Raw genomic sequence first — 19,897 nt, forward strand, 5'->3', positions numbered from 1 at the left:
TAGCAACTTAGTGAGGCTCTCAGTATCTTAGCAAGGCCCAGTTTCAGAATTAAAGGGCGAAGCATGTAGTTCAGACATAAAACGCCTCTGGGTTCAATCCCTAGCATCCTTGCCCGTCCCAAAAAATATCAGAATCCTACCAGGTGCTGTGGTGTATACCTGTAATGCCAGCCACTCAAGAGGCTGATACAGGAGGATTGCAAGTTCATGGCCAGTCTGAGTAAGCAGCACTCTATCTCAAAATAAAAAGGACTGTGGATGTAGCTCAAAGGTAAAGCAGCCCTGCGTTTGATCCCCAATATCAAGAAGAAAAAAAGGCATTAGAACTCAAATTTACAACCTTAGGAACAAATTAGGATAAAAGGATATTTGTTCATATAAACGTATATGAAACTCTTAGTCATTCCTGATAAAAGCTCTTTGTAAATTAGAAATAGAAGGATATTTATTTACAGGTTACCTAAAAGAGTATGCTAACTCCCCACATCTCAGCTTTGTGGTGAGATATCTGAATTTTAATAACCTCATTTGACCACTAGGAGTATTTGGGGTTCCAAGTATCTATCCCACATTCCATGAGGATGTTCGTCAATTCACGCTGCAATACCAGCTTTTATTTTAGATTGTTGCTCTACAGTTAGCCACCAGTCTTGGTGCTGGTCACCTGGACTTCTGGACCAACCAATATCCTTAGAACCCAGCTGGGTTCAATCCCTAGCATCCTTGCCCCTCCCAAAAAATATCAGAATCCTACCAGGTGCTGTGGTGTATACCTGTAATGCCAGCCACTCAAGAGGCTGATACAGGAGGATTGCAAGTTCCTGGACAGCCTGAGTAAGCAGCACTCTATCTCAAAATAAAAAGGACTGGGGATGTAGCTCAAAGGTAAAGCACCCCCTACGTTTGATCCCCAATATCAAGAAGAACCCAGCTGGGTTCTAAGGATATTGGTTGGTCCAGAAGAAAGACTTCAGTCATGGTCACAGGCTCTTTCACTTAAAGTTGACAGCTCAAACATAGTGAGCACCTGGGTTATGTTACCCAAAACTCCACAAGGAAGCTATATGAGGTAATTCATAGACCTACTACTTTTATGTAGTTATACATTTATTTTGATGCAAATTAGAAATGATTGAAGTACATTAATCTATAATGGCATGATTCTTTTACTTCAACTGGAGTGAAAGAGGGTAGCATAATTTTAATGAGATATATTAGGTAATAGAAGAGATGTGAGGTATTAGAGCCTCCATCGAACCTGATCAAAGGGCTCCTAATATTTGTGACCAACCAGTAATTCTCTTCTGCCCATCTAAGTTTTACACATCCCAATCCAGAACAGGAATATTATACAACTTGCATTTGAAAAGGCTCTGATGTCTTGGGACAGTTAGTTCCCCATGTTTCTGGCCCTAACAGAACATATTTGATGAAGGCAAATTTTCTCAGTTCTGTTTTGCTGAGGTGATATCCAAAACTTTATAAGCAAGACAGATTTGAGGTGACTTACAGAGTGGTCCTGACCTACAGACTCACTAGAAGCAAACACTTGAGCTTTCTGTTTGACGGAGGCTAAATTCCTTAATTCACAATGGAAGCAAATATCTGATCTTCCTTATTTCATACTTCTCTGGATGAGTGTTTGTTTTGTTTCCTCCTCAAGAGAACAACACACCAAACATCCTCTTTATACCATTATGTTTTATATTTTATTTTTAGACGTGGTGAATTGAAGAAACCAAACTGTGAGATTAAAATCAGCTTTTCCCAACTACCTGCTCACTCTCAAGATCAATTGATATGTTTCTCTCTATCCCCCATCTCTCTCTCCCCCTCTGGTAATACTATATAAGAGGTTTGTTTATTACAGTTACTCTATATGAAGCACTGTGCTAAATACATTGTATATGATTTCCTTTGTATAAAATGACCCTTACTCATCCACTGTCTTATTAGAATGTCAACATTTTCTAAGAAATGCTTTGTATAGCTCCCGAACAAAATCCTAAGAAATTGTGCTTACAACTTTTCCATGTGCCATTCTTGTTCATCTATATCATCCTCCACATTGACACAGGACACATGTTTTTAATGTTTAATCTCTTTGAGCATGTTATTTCTTTCCCCAGTATTACCTCTCTTAGCCACCTAAGTGCAAGAAGCAATCCAAGTTTTAACTCCCACAGCTCCCAGACATCACATCAATCCCCTAGTTCCAGCCCAACTAATCTGGCACCTAACTGTTCACAAAGATTAAACATCTTTTCTTCTACCCCTGGGCTTCAGCTGGCCTGAAAAGCCTCCTCCTCCCTAGCCAGAGTAGGTTGGGGGTCAGGAGTGTAGCTCTGGAGTTGATTCCAAAGGCAAAGTCTGGTTTCTCTGCTGGCTTCTTGGGTGATCTTGGGCAAATCCTTTCCCTTTTCAAAATTAGAATGGACAATAAGCTACTAGTGGAACCTCATGCCTTAGAGATTATGCCATTAAATGAGATAATGCCGTAAAGTGCATTGCACAGTACTGGGTAGGTAGTCGAAATCAATAACCTGTTGTTATTGCAACTGTTCCCATTATTATTATTATTATTATTATTATTATTAATTATTATTATTATTATTATTCTAAGCCTGGGTTTCTCCTGCTCCTTCTTGTTACCTTTACCTGCTCCAAGTCAACATATAACCTCTCTCTCTTTGAACGACCCAAAGCACTTTCCCATCACTACTTTAATGGCTAGAGGTCACTCCGTGGGTCATTCATTAGTTTCTGCAGTGTGTACACTCTCTTCTTTCTTCAGGTACAACAGTGAATTCCTGGGGAAGGGGCATTTTATCCCTTTATGTGACTGAAGTCATTACACCTTGTCCTGGGAACGTCATCCTTTTAAAAACTGAAGCTTAGTGTGCTCAATTAGCCTGAGAAACAATTGTGCATTTGAAGCAATCAACAGGCAGAGATCTCAGGGTGGAGTGGGAGGGAGATCAGATAAGAAACTCCTGTGGGGACAGAACTGATAGAAAAAAACAAACAAACAGTTAATAACCCTATGTCTCCTTTCATCCAAGATTTCCTAGCATCAGGTAATAATTTAAGAATTAAGGGACCCCGCCAGGGTCTGCCCCACCTCTCCGTCCTCTCCTTCCCCAGGCAGCAGGGTTGGTGGGGAGGAGGAATGATGGAGGTTCCAAAATCTTCCACTAACAGGTCTTGCCAGGGAATGTAGCCTTAACTAAAGTCAGGAATTGGGTAGCTTTGCCTAAGAATTGTAACTCCGGGCCTGGCGCCTGATTCCAGTCTTGGGGAGTAAGTCCGGAGACCCGGGAGACCCTGCTCGCTCAGCCTGGGGGGTGGGTTGGGAGGGACCAGACCTGGGGCGGGGCGGGATGCTCCGCCTCGGGGGCTGGGCGGTGGCGGGTAGGCGGCCGCGGCGCAGCGGGCGCCCTCTTATACCTCGCAGCCTAGACGCCCTGGCTCCGTGCAGCGCTGAGGTTACCGGCGGGCGGCGAGATGAGCCGGGCGCCGGCGTTCCTGAGCGCGGCCGAGGTGCAGGACCACCTCCGCAGCCCCAGCCTCCTCCTCCCGCCTTTGGAGGCGGCCCTGGCTAACTTCTCCAGCTGCCCCGACGGAGGGGTCGTGCAGCCCGTGCGCACCGTGGTGCCGGTGGCCAAGCACAGGGGGTGAGTGAGAAAGCCCGGGGTCAGCAGCAGGGGAAGCGGAGAAGAAGGTCCAGGAGGAGCGGGAAGGGAAGTGGTGGGAGAAGGGAAAAGAGGACTTGTTTAATCACGGCTAATGACAGCTGCCGGTTAAGATGCTTTAGCCTCTGGGCTCGGTGGGCGTTTTCCCGGTGTTGCCTGGTTTAATTCAACACACTGGTAGGCACCGATGGCGGATTTTACTGCTGCAAAACTGAGATCCAGAGAAGTGGTTTACCCAAGCATATGCACGGCTAATAAGTGACAGGACTGAAGTGGTTTTCTTATCCTCTGGTTTTGGGAAAGGCAGAGGAAGGGGGAGGGCGTAGGGAAGTGGCAGTGGGGTTTTGTTGGAGGTAACAGGAAGACAGGTGGATGAGGACTTTACAGTAGACCCCAGCATTGATGGGAAGGGCTTAAAGATGCTCACTGGCTTCTTGCAGCTTCCTAGGGGTCATGCCGGTCTACAGTGCAGCAGAGGATGCCCTGACCACCAAGTTGGTCACCTTCTATGAGGGCCACAGCACCACCTCCACCGTCCCCTCCCACCAGGCTATCGTGCTACTCTTTGAGCCCAGCAATGGCTCCCTGCTAGCGGTAAGCAATTCCCTACCCTGGGATGGAGTGCGGTGCCCTTGGGCTCCGAGCTAGGTTCAGAAATGAATTCTCCAGGAATCGGAGGAGTATTTATTACGGCCACAAGCCCAGCTGTACACGTGAGTGGATGGTGAAGATGGTCTGGGACAGTGTGCCTGCGTCTAGGACTGCCCGATGATGCATAGCCCAGCACCAGAGCCCGCTGCAGCTCCAGGGCTGACAGTGTCCGATAGCGACCTCCCCATTCTTGTCCGTGTCCTTGTCAGATACTCGGATCATTCAAATGCACAGCTTGAGCTAATCGAGTAGCTGAACAGACATTTATTTATTGAATCCCTGTCGACATGGAAAAGAAAGGGCCTTCTTGAATCCGTGGGAGTCTTTTCCAAGGGATACGCAGACCCTGCTATAAGCATAGAATCACCAAGTAGCAGTAGCCCACCTTTATGGAGCACTTATTAATATGTCAGGCACTGTTCTAAACACTTCACAGGTGTTAGCCCTCTTAATAGTTAAAATCACCTGTGAGTTAGGTCATGTTACCCTCATATTATAGGTGAAGACTGAGTCATTAGGGTAACTGTGCCCAACTTATCCCGATCTGTGTAGCTAGTAAGTAGCATGGCTAGATTTTAGGTCTCCATCTAAGTCCATGGCCTATCCTGTCTTAAAACTATACTGCCTTTTAACTTCTGCTTGTTGAGTGCCTATTATCTGCCAGGCAGGAGGTACTGATCACAATTCAATTCTGACACATTCCTCCATGGAGTTTTCATTACCTATTTCCTTCTCCTCCACCCCAATTTCTCTTTGAGGGCCCTGAAGCTCAGAGTCCCTTTGCATGAAGTCACACAGCTGATTAGTGAACAACCAACCCAGAAATCACTCCTAGGTCTGTCTGGTTTGACTGTAGAGCTTATATTCTTAGCTTTTATTATCCTCCAAGCTGGCTTTCACACCCAACTTCTTCCCTAAATTTCTGGTTCCTCAAGAAACCTGGCTTTTCATCACTCTTCTAAAAAGAACACCTAATTCTTCCCAGCTCATACTCATCTGATGGCCCTGGCATCTATGCCACATACCTACAACAATGCTCCCCAGGGAAGTAGGGCCTGGGCCTCTGACTAGATGACAGGACCTTAGATTCTTTCTGAATCTGCTTAGTAGATATTTGGTTCAGTTCCTCATCTGTAAAAGCATACTGGTGCCCACCACCACCATCATCATCATCATCATCATCATCATCATTATTATTATTATTATTATTAATTAGTGGTGGTACTGGGGTTCCTGGAAGCCCTTCTAACTCCAGGCTACACTCCCAGACCTGTTTTATGTTTTTTTATTTGGAAACAGGGTCTCTTAAGCCAGCATGGCTGGCTTCGAACCGGCGCAATCATCCTGTCTCCAACTCCCAAGCACAGGGATTACAAGGGTGCACCACCATGCCCGGCCAATGCTGCCCACCTTTTGAGGGTCAGCTGAGATAAGTTATAAATAATTAATAAATGGATAGCAATTCAAAGGGGCTTGGTTATTATTAGTCATGCATAATTATCAATCCTAAGAATTACCTGGGGAGCTTTTGAAAATGGGGCTATCTGAGACTCACTCCTAGAGATTCATTTTGGGGCTTTTTTTTTGAGGGGATGTTTTGTTGTTTTTCAGTCCTAGGGAGTAAACTCAATGCCTCACAGATGCTAGGCATGTGCTCTACCTCTGCGCGACATCCCCAGCCTGAAATTCAGATTCATAAAATTTAAATGTAGTAGCTGGGAATTGTATCTTTACAAAGCTCCCCACATACGTAGCAAGAGCTGAAAACTACAGAGGGGGGCTTCATAGCCCTTGCCCAGATTTGAAATTAGTCTTATCCCTCACGTTCTTTCTCAATTTGGTATTTTGAGAATTTTAGAGAAAGAAAGCAAAATGGACAGTTCTAAAGAGCTCACCATGTGCTAGATCATTTCATGTATGCCGAGGCATTTAACCCTTCTACTAATCCTCTGAACCGTTGGCATTATCTTTGTTTTTATAGGTGAGGAAACCAGTACTTAGAGGATTAAGGTGTTGGATCAAAATTGCGTACCTTTTAAGTGGAAGAATTGGGTCCAAGTCTAACACAGCCCCTGCTCTCTGTAGGATGCTATTAAGTTTCCTAGAGCTGGTGCTAGGTAGGGCTGCCCTGGGCTCACTGTTTCTGCTTCCTCCAAGGTCATGGATGGTAATGTTATAACTGCGAAGAGAACAGCTGCAGTATCTGCCATCGCCACCAAGGTAAGATTGGTTTGTGGCTAGCTATGCTATCAAGGCGAGCTTGTGGGTGGTCGAGTGTCTGTCTTGAGAGCGTTAAGGGAAAATAAAAAGTGTATCCTGGGGTTCCTTTGAACATAGTTGAACTCCGTATGCCAAATAAAAGATATCAGTGAGCACAGTGATTCACAAAGTTGTTAGCTACCACTTAGTGTGGAAAAACAGATTCCAAATACTTCCCACGCGTAATTCCCAATCTTCTCATCAATCTTGAAGAGTAGATATGATTTTCTCCATTTGCCAAGAAGAGGGACGATGGCTCAGATAGGTTATATGAGTTGCCCAGAATCACACAGCTAATAAATGATAAAAGTTGACCTCTCTAGCTCCTGAGATTACATTCTTATCCCTGCACCATGTCAGTCCTGGTAAGACAGTATCATTGTTCCACAGGCCAGAGCCAGTGCTGCAAAAGAGGCAGAGGGTGAATAGACCAGATCTAAGCCATGTTCATGAGTTCATTTAACCAGTATCGACTAAGTTCCTATTGTGTGTCAGGCACTGTTCTAACTGGTGGGGTCTAGTAGTGAACAAAACAGTGGTACAATACAAGGGAGATAAACAAGAAAATAAAAAATGAAACACAGAGTATGATTTGCTTTAAAAAAAAAAAACAGCCTAGTGCAGTGGCATATGTCTGTAATCCTAGTACTTGGGAGGCTGAGATAGGAGAATCACAGATTTGAAGCCAGCCTCAGCAACTTAGACCCTGTTTCAAAATAAAAAAAAAAAAGGAGCTGGAGTAGAGTTCAGAGGTAAATACTCCTGGATTCCATCCTTGGTAACACACACACACACACACACACACACACACACACACACACCTTTTGAGTTGGCCATGATGGTACACTTAGAGGCTGAAGCAGGAAGATTGCACTTTCAATGTCAGCCTCAGCAACTTGGTAAGACACTCCTAAAAAATTTTTTTGTGGTATTGGGGTTCCTGGAAACCCTTCTACCTCCAGGCTACACTCCCAGACCTATTTTATATTTTTTAAATTTAGAAACAGGGTCTCTTAAGCCAGCGTAGCTGGCTTTGAACCTGCGTAATCCTCCTGTCTCTGCCTCCCAAGCACGGGGATTACAAGGGTGTACCACCACGCCTGGCGCACTCTTAAAATTTTAAACAGGGCTGGAGATGTTGCTCGGTGGCAGAGTACCCCTAGGTTCAATCCCCAGTACAAGAAAAAGCAGCCTTTTCAATTTAATAATGTGTTACATAATTAATAGAATTGGTATAAGTATTTAATTATTATGTAATATTAATTAATAAGTAACTATTACTGTTTGGGGTTTCCTAAAAATTTTTAAAGTAACACTAACAGTCCATGCAGTATATTAGAAGTATGAAAATAAAGCAGAGGGGGGGTGGCATCTTAAATTATCTAAGAAGGATCTCACTGAGAGGGTAACATTTGAGTAAAGACTGGGAGAGGTGAGTAAATGAACCTTGCAAAAACCTAGAGGAACATTCCAGGCAGAAGGAAACACCAGAGACAGGTGACGGGGGTGATGTCTCTAAGCTGTGTTGAGGAATCCCACCCAAAACAAACAAATCAAAACAGTAGTTTGAGAGGTTAGGGTTGAGAAGAGGAGGCTTAGGAAAAGAGGTCTGTGGGAACAGTTGTAATCTCGGATCTTTCATGTTAAATGGTTTAAAAGGACAAGAGGTCTTGGGGTGCTCATTTTCCTAGGCATAAAAGAAATGTGACTCCAGAGAGAGTTGGAGCAGCCAAGACCAGGTGTTCAGGTCGTATGTTAAAGTTTTCTAAATATATGATGGGGAGGGAAGGCTATGGAGATTAATCTGATAATCTGATATATGAACTGAATAGACCGCAGGATACACCTGGGTGAACTGGTTTTTAAGTATATCCAGAGCCGGGCTGGGATGTAGCTCAGTGGCAAAGCACTTGCCTGGCAAGTGCACCACCCTGGGTTTGATCCCCAGTCCAAAAAGACAAAAAAAAAAAGAACCCCTTTAAGTATATCCAGAACCAACTCAGATAGAAATAATCAAGAGATTTCTTGAGATATGTTTGCTAGTGATTTTAAAACAAAATCTTACAGTACTACCTTATATTTGTAAAGGGCTTTGGTTCTTTTTTAAATAGTTTGAGTTTCCATGAGGAAAATAGATAAAGTATTATTGGCCTTATTTTACACAGAATGAAATGCAGATTAAGGTTTCCTCGAGCTTTAAAACCAGGCACCTGCGAGTTCTTTTGAGGGTGCATGGTCTTCTGCACAGTCTCAGATCAGAAAGGTCCACCCCGGGATACGCAGCAGCATCACCTGAAAAATGTTGGGGTTTTTTTTTGTTTGTTTGTTTGTTTTTTATAATTCAGACTCCCAAAACCATTGAGTCAAAATTACTAAGGTTAGGACCCAGAAAACTAACTTTTTATTTTACCCATGATTGATTCTTATGATCAACCTGTTTGAGAACCATGCTGTTGTACACCTAACTACCTCAATAACACTGTGCTTAGTTGCATTGATTTAAAAAAAAAAATCTGTATTCCCGGAAGAGTCAAAAAACTTTGGGTTGACACTTCAAAGTTTAGGCTCAAACGCATAGCTGTATCTTCAGAGGCTCAGGTGGGCTCTTTCAATAAGGAATAAAAGGTCTACTTTCCTTTTTGCCCTGTTGAGAGTACTGTGTTTTCTTGTCTACCACTTCTTCATCATTTTCAGCTTTGGGGAGGAGAATCAGAAGTATAGGAAACCCTAGGGTCTACAGACCCAATAGCTTCTTTGTGTTTGGGTTTCACATACTTTAGCTGAGAAGGCTGACATGCCTTTTCTTTTTAAAAAATACTTTTATTGATGCACTATAATCTTACATTCTCACATCATAATGCAGTAAATAGTGAAAATGACATAGATGCACAGAGCAGTTAGTGAGTCCACCCTCCCGCTCCCTCTCCATTTCCTGTCTCCTTTCCCCATGCGCAATGTTGAGATTGGCATTACTAGATGGTAATCTGTATCTATATTTATCTCTGAAATGCAATTATTCAACAGATATTTGATGCTCTGCCTTATGCCAGTCTCTGTGATCAGTTTGAGGCAAAAAATGAGGAACACATACCTGAGATGATGTAGCAACGGGAAAGAATGTGGGCTGAAGAGTATGGGAGATGGAGTTTTGGGGCTCTGCTTGGGCATTCAGTATCTGGGGACTCCTGAGCAAGTTACTTAGCTTCTCTGGACCTCAATCTACTCATTTGTAAAAAGAAAACAATAGATGTCTACAGCTCACGGGGGTCTTGCCCAGACTAAGTGATACCAGAAGGGTAAGGCTGTAGCATATATTAGAGACTCAAAGAAAGCATGTTCTTTCTGTCTCTACTTAAACACAAAATTTCATCTCTTTGAGAGAAGTGAAGATAGGCCAGAAGTCATCTGATACTCAAACTGTATTTGTTTTCACCTGATTGCCAACGTCTTTCTCTACCTTTTTCACCCTATATCTCTCAGTTTTTGAAACCCCCCATCAGTGATGTGTTGTGCATCCTTGGGGCTGGAGTCCAGGCCTACAGCCATTATGAAATCTTCACAGAGCAGTTCTCTTTTAAGGAGGTAAGTCCAGGGTAGGGGACTGGGGAAGAGAGAAGAGGGAAGGATGAAGCCAGTGACCTCTGTCTAACCTTCTTCACAGCAACATGGGATATTCTGAAATAATTAGGATAAGGGCAGCAGCTAAACAATTTTATGCCTTAATGACTTTCTCAACAGTCCTGATGAAGGGATGGAGGGATGTGTCAGGGAAAGGTCTGATAACCTCTTTTCGGTTTCATGGTTCACGTGGCATTTGTCTGAGAGTGCAGGAAGATGGATCAATTAGTTAAAAGATTCTACCTGTAGTATATGAATCATTCTTTCAGCCCTCTCTAGGCTTCCCTTAGGAGAGTCTGGGAGTCTTTAAGTATTTGGGATCCAGGATCTGGGAATGAGGCCTGGTGAGCAGACAGCCCCAGCATCCCCCCCTGCAGTCTACTCACTGGCCCACCTTTCTCCTCTCATGGCTCCTACTTCCCACTGAGAATGTTTGATGCTGTTTTTATTTTATTTCATGCATATTTATGAGAAAGGTGAAGCAGCTTCATTTTCTCTCTATATATGGAGAGAGGTAGAATGGATTGAAAGTATAAACTTTTTTGATGTAAAACAATACCTCTGCTTTGAGAAATAAACTATAAAGAGGAAGACAAAAGAACAATGCCCTTTTATTTATTTACAAAGACAAGCTGTTAATGTTTTATAATCTCTCATCAGTGTGTGTGTGTGTCTGTGTGTGTGTGTGTGTGTGTGTGTGTGTGTGTGTGTTTTACGGGGGATCGAACCCAGGGACATTCTACCTCTGAGCTATACTCCCAGTCCTATTTTATTTTGAGATAGGGTCTCTCTAGGTTGATGAGAGTCTCAATATTTGCTGAGGCTGTGCTCAAACCTGTGATCCTCCTGTCTCAGCCTCCCAAGTACTTGGATTATAAGAATGCACCACTATGCCCAGCATCTCATCAGCTTTTTATAATATACTTTTAATCATTCTGTCTTCACTGAAAGCTGTAACATCACTTTTCCAGATTATCTAATTTTGCCTAATATTTGCATAGTTTTCTATAGCAACATGGTTAGCCATTCGCTTGACTGCATGATGTATTGTTTTTAGACCTTGGTCTTTGAACTTTCATAGATATAAAGTTCATGTTATATTTATTATATTTTCTTATGAAAGATGGGTTAGGCCTTATTTTCCATTGAAGGCTGTCAACCCCAGACCCAGACACTGAAACCTGTTAACAAGCTTGTACGTCCCTGGTCGTGGCAGTGACCCTTCCCCACTCCACCCTCATGGCTTCCAGGACCCTCACTTTAGTTCCCACTCTTGGCCTTCCCATCAGCCATGGCATTGGCCTTCAAACCTCTTTGATTTTTAATCACTGCGTATCTTTCAGAGATCAAGTTATTCCATGTGAAGCACTGCCATAATTAGTTCTTATGAATTTCACCCACAAGAATTCCTTAACAAGATCTCATACATAAAGTAAGTCACTGTGAGTTCAGTCCTGACTTTGTCTGGTTATTATTTCCATTTTACGAACATGACAACTAAGGCTGCCAGAGGGAAAGTCATCTCGGAAGCAGTAAGTGACAAAGCACAGATTGGTTCTCATTTTGCCTGGCCCCAGGACTTACTCTGCTAATCATTAAGCTGTATAACAGCTATTAAGCTATCGAGGCTATGCATCCTGACCTAGAACTAGAAAAATTCCAACCTTCTTTAAAAGGGAACTTTGTAGAAAAAACTCATTCATACTTATCTATCCAGGCATTTGTTCAAATTATGCTGTATCTTAATCAAATGTCCAGTCTCCACAAGGAATGATTTAGATCACCACAGTCCTTCTTTAAGTGGTTCAGTTTTCTTTTGGCACCCCGGGGCTTAATGTATCATAAGCATCTAAAGAGGTGGTATCGGTGTCGTTCTTGTTACCCCTGATAAAGGTGAGGATATGGAACCGCACTAAGGAAAGCGCAGAGAAGTTTGCCAACACCGTGCAAGGAGAGGTACGGGTCTGTTCATCGGTGCAGGAGGCTGTGACAGGTGCTGATGTGATTATCACAGTCACCATGGCAACAGAGCCAATTTTGTTTGGCGAATGGGTGAAGTCTGGTGCACACATCAATGGTAAGTAGAAAGGCTCCATAAATGGTGAAGGGATGCTAGCCAAGACTTCTGTCCTGCGCTGGACTTGGGAGCCGCATCTTGCAGAGCTAATTTTCTCATAACACCAAGTTTTCTAAGGGCCTCTGAAACATGGGAACCCTGAAACACTAGGTATCCTAATATAAAGAAGGAATTGCAAACTTGAAACTGATAAATATTTCATTAGTATTGTCTAAAGACTAACATGGCAAATGGTCGATCACAGCTCCATTCTTAATGTGATGAGGTTTAAATCTCAAAGGACAAACTAATCATTATTTTAATGTGATAATCTTCTTATAATTATTCTACAAAAGGATATTTAACTGAGATGTGAATGCTTTATGACATTGGTGACAGAATCGGGGAAGAGAGAGTAGTGTTCAAGATAAGGGTACGGGGCCTCTGAAGATCTTCAAATGGCCTTGGAGGTTCCAGCAAGAGCTGGTCTATATCAGATACTACTATTGCCGTGCTTGTAGGGGCTGTTCTAAATTCTTTATATGTATTATGTTACTTAATCCTTCCAACAACCTTTATGCAGTAGAAACCATAATTACCACAACCCCCATTTTACGGGTGGGTAAATCAAAGCAGAGGGATTAAGTAATTTTCTTGGTGTCAGAGCTAGGATTTGAACTGAAGTAGTCTGTCCTCAGAGCCCAAGTTCTTAAACAATGCTCAATATTATCTTTCAATAAGATGATTAGCTTTTTGTGAACAGAGCAAACAAAGATTAGAGGATTTGAGGTGATATCAGTATTCTGTGTTTTAATAAGAAGTACAGAGCATAGGCTCAGAAGCTCAGAGTTCTGCACACGTGGGAAGCTGAGCAGGCAGGAGCCAAGTCAAGTGAAAATGTATGCATTCATAAACCCTTATTAAATCCCTACCATGTGCCAAGCACTGTGCTAGATGTTGAGGATGCCACAATAAATTAGGCACACAAATTCACTGCTTTCCTGGTGGTTATATTCTAATGAGGGGAGGTAGACAACAAGCAAGTAAATTCATAGATAATTTTTTGCTAAAGATAAGCCTGTGAAGGAAACAGAAATTGTGATAGAGCTTGATAGTGAAGACGGAGAGATGGTGATAGTAGAGGTAGATAGCCTTCCAAGGGGTTATCGCAACAGCTCTCTGAGAAGGTGGGTTTTTAAGGAACAGCCAGTCATGCCAAAGAGCTGGAAGAAAGGCATTCCTTCAAAAATGCAAAGACCCTGAGGATGAAAGTGAACATGGCATGTTTGAGGAATGGGTCAAAGTAAATTCAAGATCTCAACTTGTGTGGAGCTGGTGTTATGATGTGGGTTCAGGGAGTAGGTAGTTTACAGCTCAGCCTAGTTGGTAGGTAAGAGGTGGGCCAAGGTTTGATTTTGGGAAAACAAAACCATTTCTGGGAGGACTCAGACAGTGAAGAGGAACCAGTTCTTGGTGAAGTGGGTTCTCAGGAATGGCTGAATCCTCAGCAAGAGTTACTCAATTATTTTTTCTGCTTAAAACTATCATCTCCCAGTGTCTGTAATTCAGGAGTCTGGGCATGGTCTATCTGGGTCCTCTACTCTTTCAAAGATGAAAGCAGATGATATTTAGGCTGTAATCTCGGTGAGCAATCAGGGTTTACTTCCAGGCTCATGTGGTCATGGTAGGATTCAGTTCCTTATGTTGTAGAACAGCAAACCTCATGTCCTTATAGCTATTCTCAGCTCCTAGGGACCCTCCACATTCCATGTCATGTGGACCCTTTATCCTTGAAGCCAGAAACAGAGAATGCCTGGCATTGGATTCCTCTCGCACGGAATCTCTCTCCAGGAAGGGATGACTTGGTTCTGAGTCAAGGTACCTCTTATACTTCCCAGGCCTAGGGACAAAAATTACTATGTGTATTCATAGAGACATCAAATATACTTTAAGCATATCATAAGTGCAGACAACAGGAAAACACCAACAACCAATTTTGCTTTGTTTACAGCCCAGCTGAAAGGCAGGCCTAATTCCAACCTCCCTACCTCCCACTCCATCAGCCAGTCTTCCAGCTGGATCTTTCAAGTCCCAATGAAGGAAGCCCAGAGCCCAGTCTGAGTCGGGCCCCTCCTCTGCTGCCTGGCCCATCTCCATCTGCCTAAGTGGCCTCACATGACCCGTTGGGAATGTACCCTGCCCATGGGCAGTGGCCGGCTGAGGGGAAAAGAACACTGAGAAGGGGTGGCCTGGGAAACTGGAGTGTTTTTTTTTTTCCCCAGCAGCTTATGATTTATTTATGACTTCATTAGCTCAAGCCTTTGTTCTACAAACAGCCTTCAAGATGGACATTTTTATATCCTTCCCTTTAGAAATTAGAGTGAGAGAGAACAAGTTGAGAAAACTGAATGGCAGTGGTAAAAGCAATATCAATGTTGCCTTGTATTTGGATAAGACTTCGTAGCAGTTTTCAAAGACTGGCTACCCATAGCTGGATTCAGCCAGCAGATATGTTTTGTTTGGTCCATAGAGAAATCAAGAAACAACACATGCAAATAGATTTCCTGCTCCTCTCTCCCTCCCTCCCTCCTTCTCTCCCCTCCTCCCCTCAATATCTGATAACAGTGGATATGCATTCACACATGGTAGCAGTTAGCTGAAGTAGAACAATGACTGTCCCCTTGAGAAGGCCCACTTTCTTCTCAGTACCCAGGTCTTCACCATTTCCAATCTAGTCCTCTCTCAGTTTTGCTCCTTTTCCTTATCTGCCTAGCAGCCTTTGCATTCTCTGTGGCAGGAGGCATGATATGTCAGATTTATGATTCTGGTCCTGGCTTCTGCAGAAGATGTGAATACTTGCTTCAGTCTAGGAAGGAGCCAGTTTTCTTACTACTGGGACTTCTCTGTGACCTTGACACTGGGCACATGTATTTGGAGAAAAGTGTTTGGGAGTAAGGAATGGGAAAGATTAGAGAGAAAACAGAGAGGAAGTAAGGAGCATGGGGCATGAATTAGCTCTAAATGATGTTTCAGGGTTTTATAAGGATATTGTTGTTATTCCTCATAAGCAGAACAGACCCTTAAGGAAACACCATGGCCCTCTCTCAGACCTAGATTCAGTGATGAGATATGTAACCTTAGCAGGCACCTTCACTTCTCAGATCTCCAACTTTTGCATCTGTTAAATGGCAGACACTGAAATGTCCTTGTGAGGACCATGAGTAGTATACGTAAAACATCCCCCAGATAGTAGGTAACCAAGAAATGAGGGCTAAGTGGCCTCAAAGTCTTTTAGGATTGAGGTGGGGTATGAAAGATAAGAGGGAAATTGGTAGATATTATTTTTAATAAGCATTCTGTCTTACAGATCGGGGGAAGACTTGGCCTGGGGAATGAGGTGGTGGTCCAGATCCAGACACATATTCCCATGTGTCCTTTGTCCAACTCTCTACCACATCTCGCCCCTACTCATATCCCTTGGGACTCTTCTGGGCTGAGGGTCTGTTTTGCTGTCCCATATGTCCATAGCCATAGGAGCCAGCAGACCTGACTGGCGAGAACTGGATGATGAGCTCATGAAGGAAGCTGTGCTGTATGTGGATTCCCGAGAGGCTGCCCTGAAGGAGTCGGGAGACGTCCTATTGTCAGGGGTGAGCCTCCTCTTCCCCCATCGGCACTGCTGCCTGGCTGGCATGGTGCAGATCCCGAGGTTTTACTAATGTCCCCTTCTATATGGCCTCTTCCAGGCCTCAGTCACCTCCCCTCCTGGTGGAAAAGAAGCTCTTGTATATCTTGCAACCCTTTTAAATCACATCCCCTAGAAATGTGGCCATTATGGTCATGGCGCATAAGCTCTCATCTCCTCTTCCTAGAGAGGCTTGAGGGTTTTCTTTTTTTTTATTCTGGCTTTCCTATAAGACAATAGGTTTGGTAGGTGGGAGCCTGTTGTAGCCTAGAAATCTTCCCAGTGTGGCCTGCACAAGAAGACTGTGGTTGGCCACCTTCTGGCTGACTTTTTTGGATGCCTTTTATTCTTGTAGTCAGGGCATGGAATCAAAATACATGTTCAGATTAAAACATGCCGATCCCCCCATTCCCCAAATGACACCGAAGCCTGGCAGGCTAGACCTCTAGATACAAACTCTGTGTGCATAGAAACAAAAAGGTATATTCTACCCAAAAAGGGGTAGGATTTCAGGAGGTATCATCTTCTCTGACATCATTCAATTTAAAGATGGTCTTTTATCAGGTTGTATTTCTGGAAGCCAACCTGAGTAGACTCTACCTTCATCCCTGGGTCAGTGTGTATTTGTTTTACAGGCTGAGATATTTGCTGAGCTAGGAGAAGTGGTAAAAGGAGTGAAGCCAGCCCACTGTGAGAAGACCACAGTCTTCAAGTCTTTGGGTAAGAATCACTGCTTTCTGGGCACAAACTCTACCAGGGCACAAGCCAGGTTGACCAGCTGGTGCAAAGAGAAATGAGTCATTCAGCCTCTGTAGCTGAATCATTCCGAAGTCCATCACTCCAGTCAATTATTTACATGTCTGATCATAGTGGTTAAGCCCATGGACTCTGTTATTGGGCAGTCCTGGGTTGGAGTCCCTTCCCTGCTCTGCACTAAATGTGTATTCTTGTTCTGACCTCTCTGAGTCACACACTCATCACTACCTGTTACCTTGGGTTGTTGTGATGATTAAGCAACAGTGAATCATTTATCCTTAGGTCTAAATGAATTCAGAAGGAGATTCAGATGTGGGATGAGCAGAAATAAAGATATTTAAAAGACAGGAAATTTCAGGGAAATGGCAGATAGACCCAACCCAATCTCTTAAAAAGATTCAAATAGAAAGTACAGCCTATGGCTTCTTTATTCCCTCCTTCCCTACCCTCCTTCTTACAGCTTAGAAGAAGGCTTTATGGGGAGCCCCAAACCACCTTCATGGGTATGGAAGCTCAATAAAGAGTGGGCTTCCAGTGGCCAGTCTGCCCCTTGGAAACAGAAGTACATGGGAACAGAACTAATATTCAGCTGTTATGTCTACAATGTTGAAATAGTTCAAGGGCATCCTATGCTCCCTCTCAAGACCTTCTACACTGCATGATCTTATAACAAAAGCTTCCATGAGTGCTCTGGTCATGCAGCATCTATGCTATACCTTAGAATCCATTTCTTGACAGTTGTTAAACATTTTTTAAATCTTTCATGCACTGGAAGACAGACAAAGGCAGTATCAACTTTATCCAGAACTTGGTTCAAAGACATCCCCACTGATCCAGTTGTATCTGGAAGTTTCAGCATTCCTAACAGATCAGAAGATATTTAGTCTCCTTAAGGAGACAAACACTGCAGACACTTGTTCTCCCATTTTGAGCAATTTTTTTTTGTTTTCTCATTTCTGGGAGGCTGGTTTATTGGCACATCTTTCATCTAATATCTTAAGCGCCTTTATCTATGATGAGTACCAAGGTTCAGGCCTATATTCAAAATTAGGGATTGATTATCCCTTATCCAAAATGCTTGAGACCAGAAGTGTTTTGGACTTTGGAAAATGTACACAGGCTTTACTGGTTAAGCATCCCTAATCTGAAGATCTGAAATGCTCCATAACCAAATTGCAAACCTGATACTTAAAATGTTTCAGATTTTGGAGTATTTGGGGGTTTCAGTTTTTTTTGTATTAGAGATGCTCAGCCTGTACAAGAGAGAAGTGAGATGCTATGGATGCAGTATTGAAGAAGAATGGAGTTGAGCAAATTAAAATCTATGGGCTAAACCCAGCGAATCACATGTTTTTGTGTGGTCCATGAGCTATAAAAGGTTTCTGTATTTTCAAATGATGGAGGGTGGTGGGGAGAGGGTAAGGAAGACTATTTCATGACATGTGAAAATGAAAGAAATTCAAATGTTAGTTTCCACTAACAAAGTTTTATTGGAATACAGGTAGGCTCATTTGTTGACCTACTGATTCTGGCTGCCTTTTCTACTTTAAGGTCAGAGTTGAGTAATTGTGACAGAGACCATATGGCCCACAAAGCCTGAAATATTTACCTTTTACTGACCCTTTCCTGAAATTCCTCTGACCTCTGAACTACACCTTGATTGTCATAAACTTTGGACATTTCTTTTTATTCCATACCCTAACTTACCCGTTGCAGACCACCCAAGCCTGAGCCCACCTCTGGGTTGCAGTCTCTATTATCCTGATGGGCATGCTCAATATTATCAGAAAACTGCCAGTCACAGGGTGTGGGATGCTTCAGGAATCGTTCTGACAAAAGATGAACCAAATTTCTGTTCATTCCAGGAATGGCAGTGGAAGACATGGTTGCAGCCAAACTAGTGTATGATTCCTGGTCGTCTGGTAAATGATGTGTTGAGATGGATGCTACAGCTCAAGAGTTGTCGCCACTGATTATCTTATCATTTCTAAAGTAAGGAAACACAGTGCCCAGTACCCAGTACCCAGTGAACTTTGTGCTTATCATGTCTTACCTTAAATACTGTAGTTGAAAAGCAACACTAGGTAACCACTTCTTCTGCTACACCAAGTTGTAATTACATCCCCCCTACCTTGCATTTTGCTAACTTTGTATTTCCCTGAAATAAAGCATTTTCCAACTCGGTAGTGTTTGCTTCAGTAACTTCTATTCCTTGTGGCAGAGAAATGAGAATAAAGTGCTTCCATTTACTTTACTCTCCAGAAGAGTTTCATTGGATATAATGAGATAGTTTTGCTATTTTAATTGAAATACAACTAATCATATAACTAACCTTTTTTTTTAGGGGGGTACTGGGACATTTTACCCCAGAAACAAGGTCTCACTGTGTTGCAAAGGGCCTCACTAGGTTGCTGAGGCTGACCTGGAACCTGCCATCTTCCTGTCCCTGCCTCCCAAATACTAGGATTTCAGGCATGTGCCATCATGCCCAGCATAACTCCCCCTTTCTTTTCTTTTTCTTTCTCTCTCTCTTTTTATTTTATTTTTCGGCACTGGGGTAGAATCCAGAAGCATTCTACCTCTGAGCAACACCTCTAATCCTATTTTTAAATTTATTTTTGAAACAGGGTCTCACTAAGTTGCAAAGGGCCTCACTAAGTAGCTGAGGCTGTCCGCGAACCTTGATCCTCCTATCTCAGCCTCCCAAATGCTGGAATTACAAGCATCTGCCACTACACCTGGCTTAGCTCACCTTTTTAAAGTGTACAGTTCATTGGCTCTTAGTGTATTCATAGTTGTGCAACCATCACCCTTATGCCCAAACATTTTAATCATGCCAAAAGAACCCTGGTACCCATTAGTATCACTACTCATCTTTCTGTCTTCCCAGCTCCTAGGAACCAATAATCTATCTTCTACCTCTATGGATTTTCCTCTTCTGGGAATTTCTTATCAGTGGACTCATATGCTATGTAACTTTTTGTATGTGTCTGAAAATTTAAAAGAACAGTGTAGTTTCTATATAAGTCAGGACACCTTTGGAATAGAGACCACAGCCTAGTCTACCTTAAGCTAAATGAATGAATGAATGAAATTTACTGGCTCTTGTAATTAAGTAAACAGGTGAATCACTCCAGCTATATCTGTGTTATTTGGGATCAGTCTTATTTTCTCCAGCCC

At 43.0% G+C, this 19,897-nt stretch overlaps 1 protein-coding gene across 1 annotated transcript; it reads left to right on the forward strand.

Moving 5' to 3' along the window:
• Positions 1 to 3,504: 3,504 nt before the first annotated feature.
• Positions 3,505 to 18,647, forward strand: CRYM (crystallin mu; the record flags this gene model as incomplete). Its single annotated transcript, XM_080704714.1, has 8 exons — positions 3,505 to 3,674; positions 4,133 to 4,286; positions 6,501 to 6,563; positions 10,083 to 10,184; positions 12,114 to 12,297; positions 15,805 to 15,926; positions 16,597 to 16,681; positions 18,583 to 18,647. The coding sequence occupies 8 exons, from the start codon at positions 3,505 to 3,507 to the stop codon at positions 18,645 to 18,647; spliced, it is 945 nt and encodes a 314-aa protein (XP_080560840.1).
• Between the last annotated feature and the right edge of the window lie 1,250 nt (positions 18,648 to 19,897).

This window comes from Muscardinus avellanarius, assembly GCF_963383645.1.
Source record: "Muscardinus avellanarius genome assembly, chromosome: 10".
NCBI lineage: Eukaryota > Metazoa > Chordata > Mammalia > Rodentia > Gliridae > Muscardinus > Muscardinus avellanarius.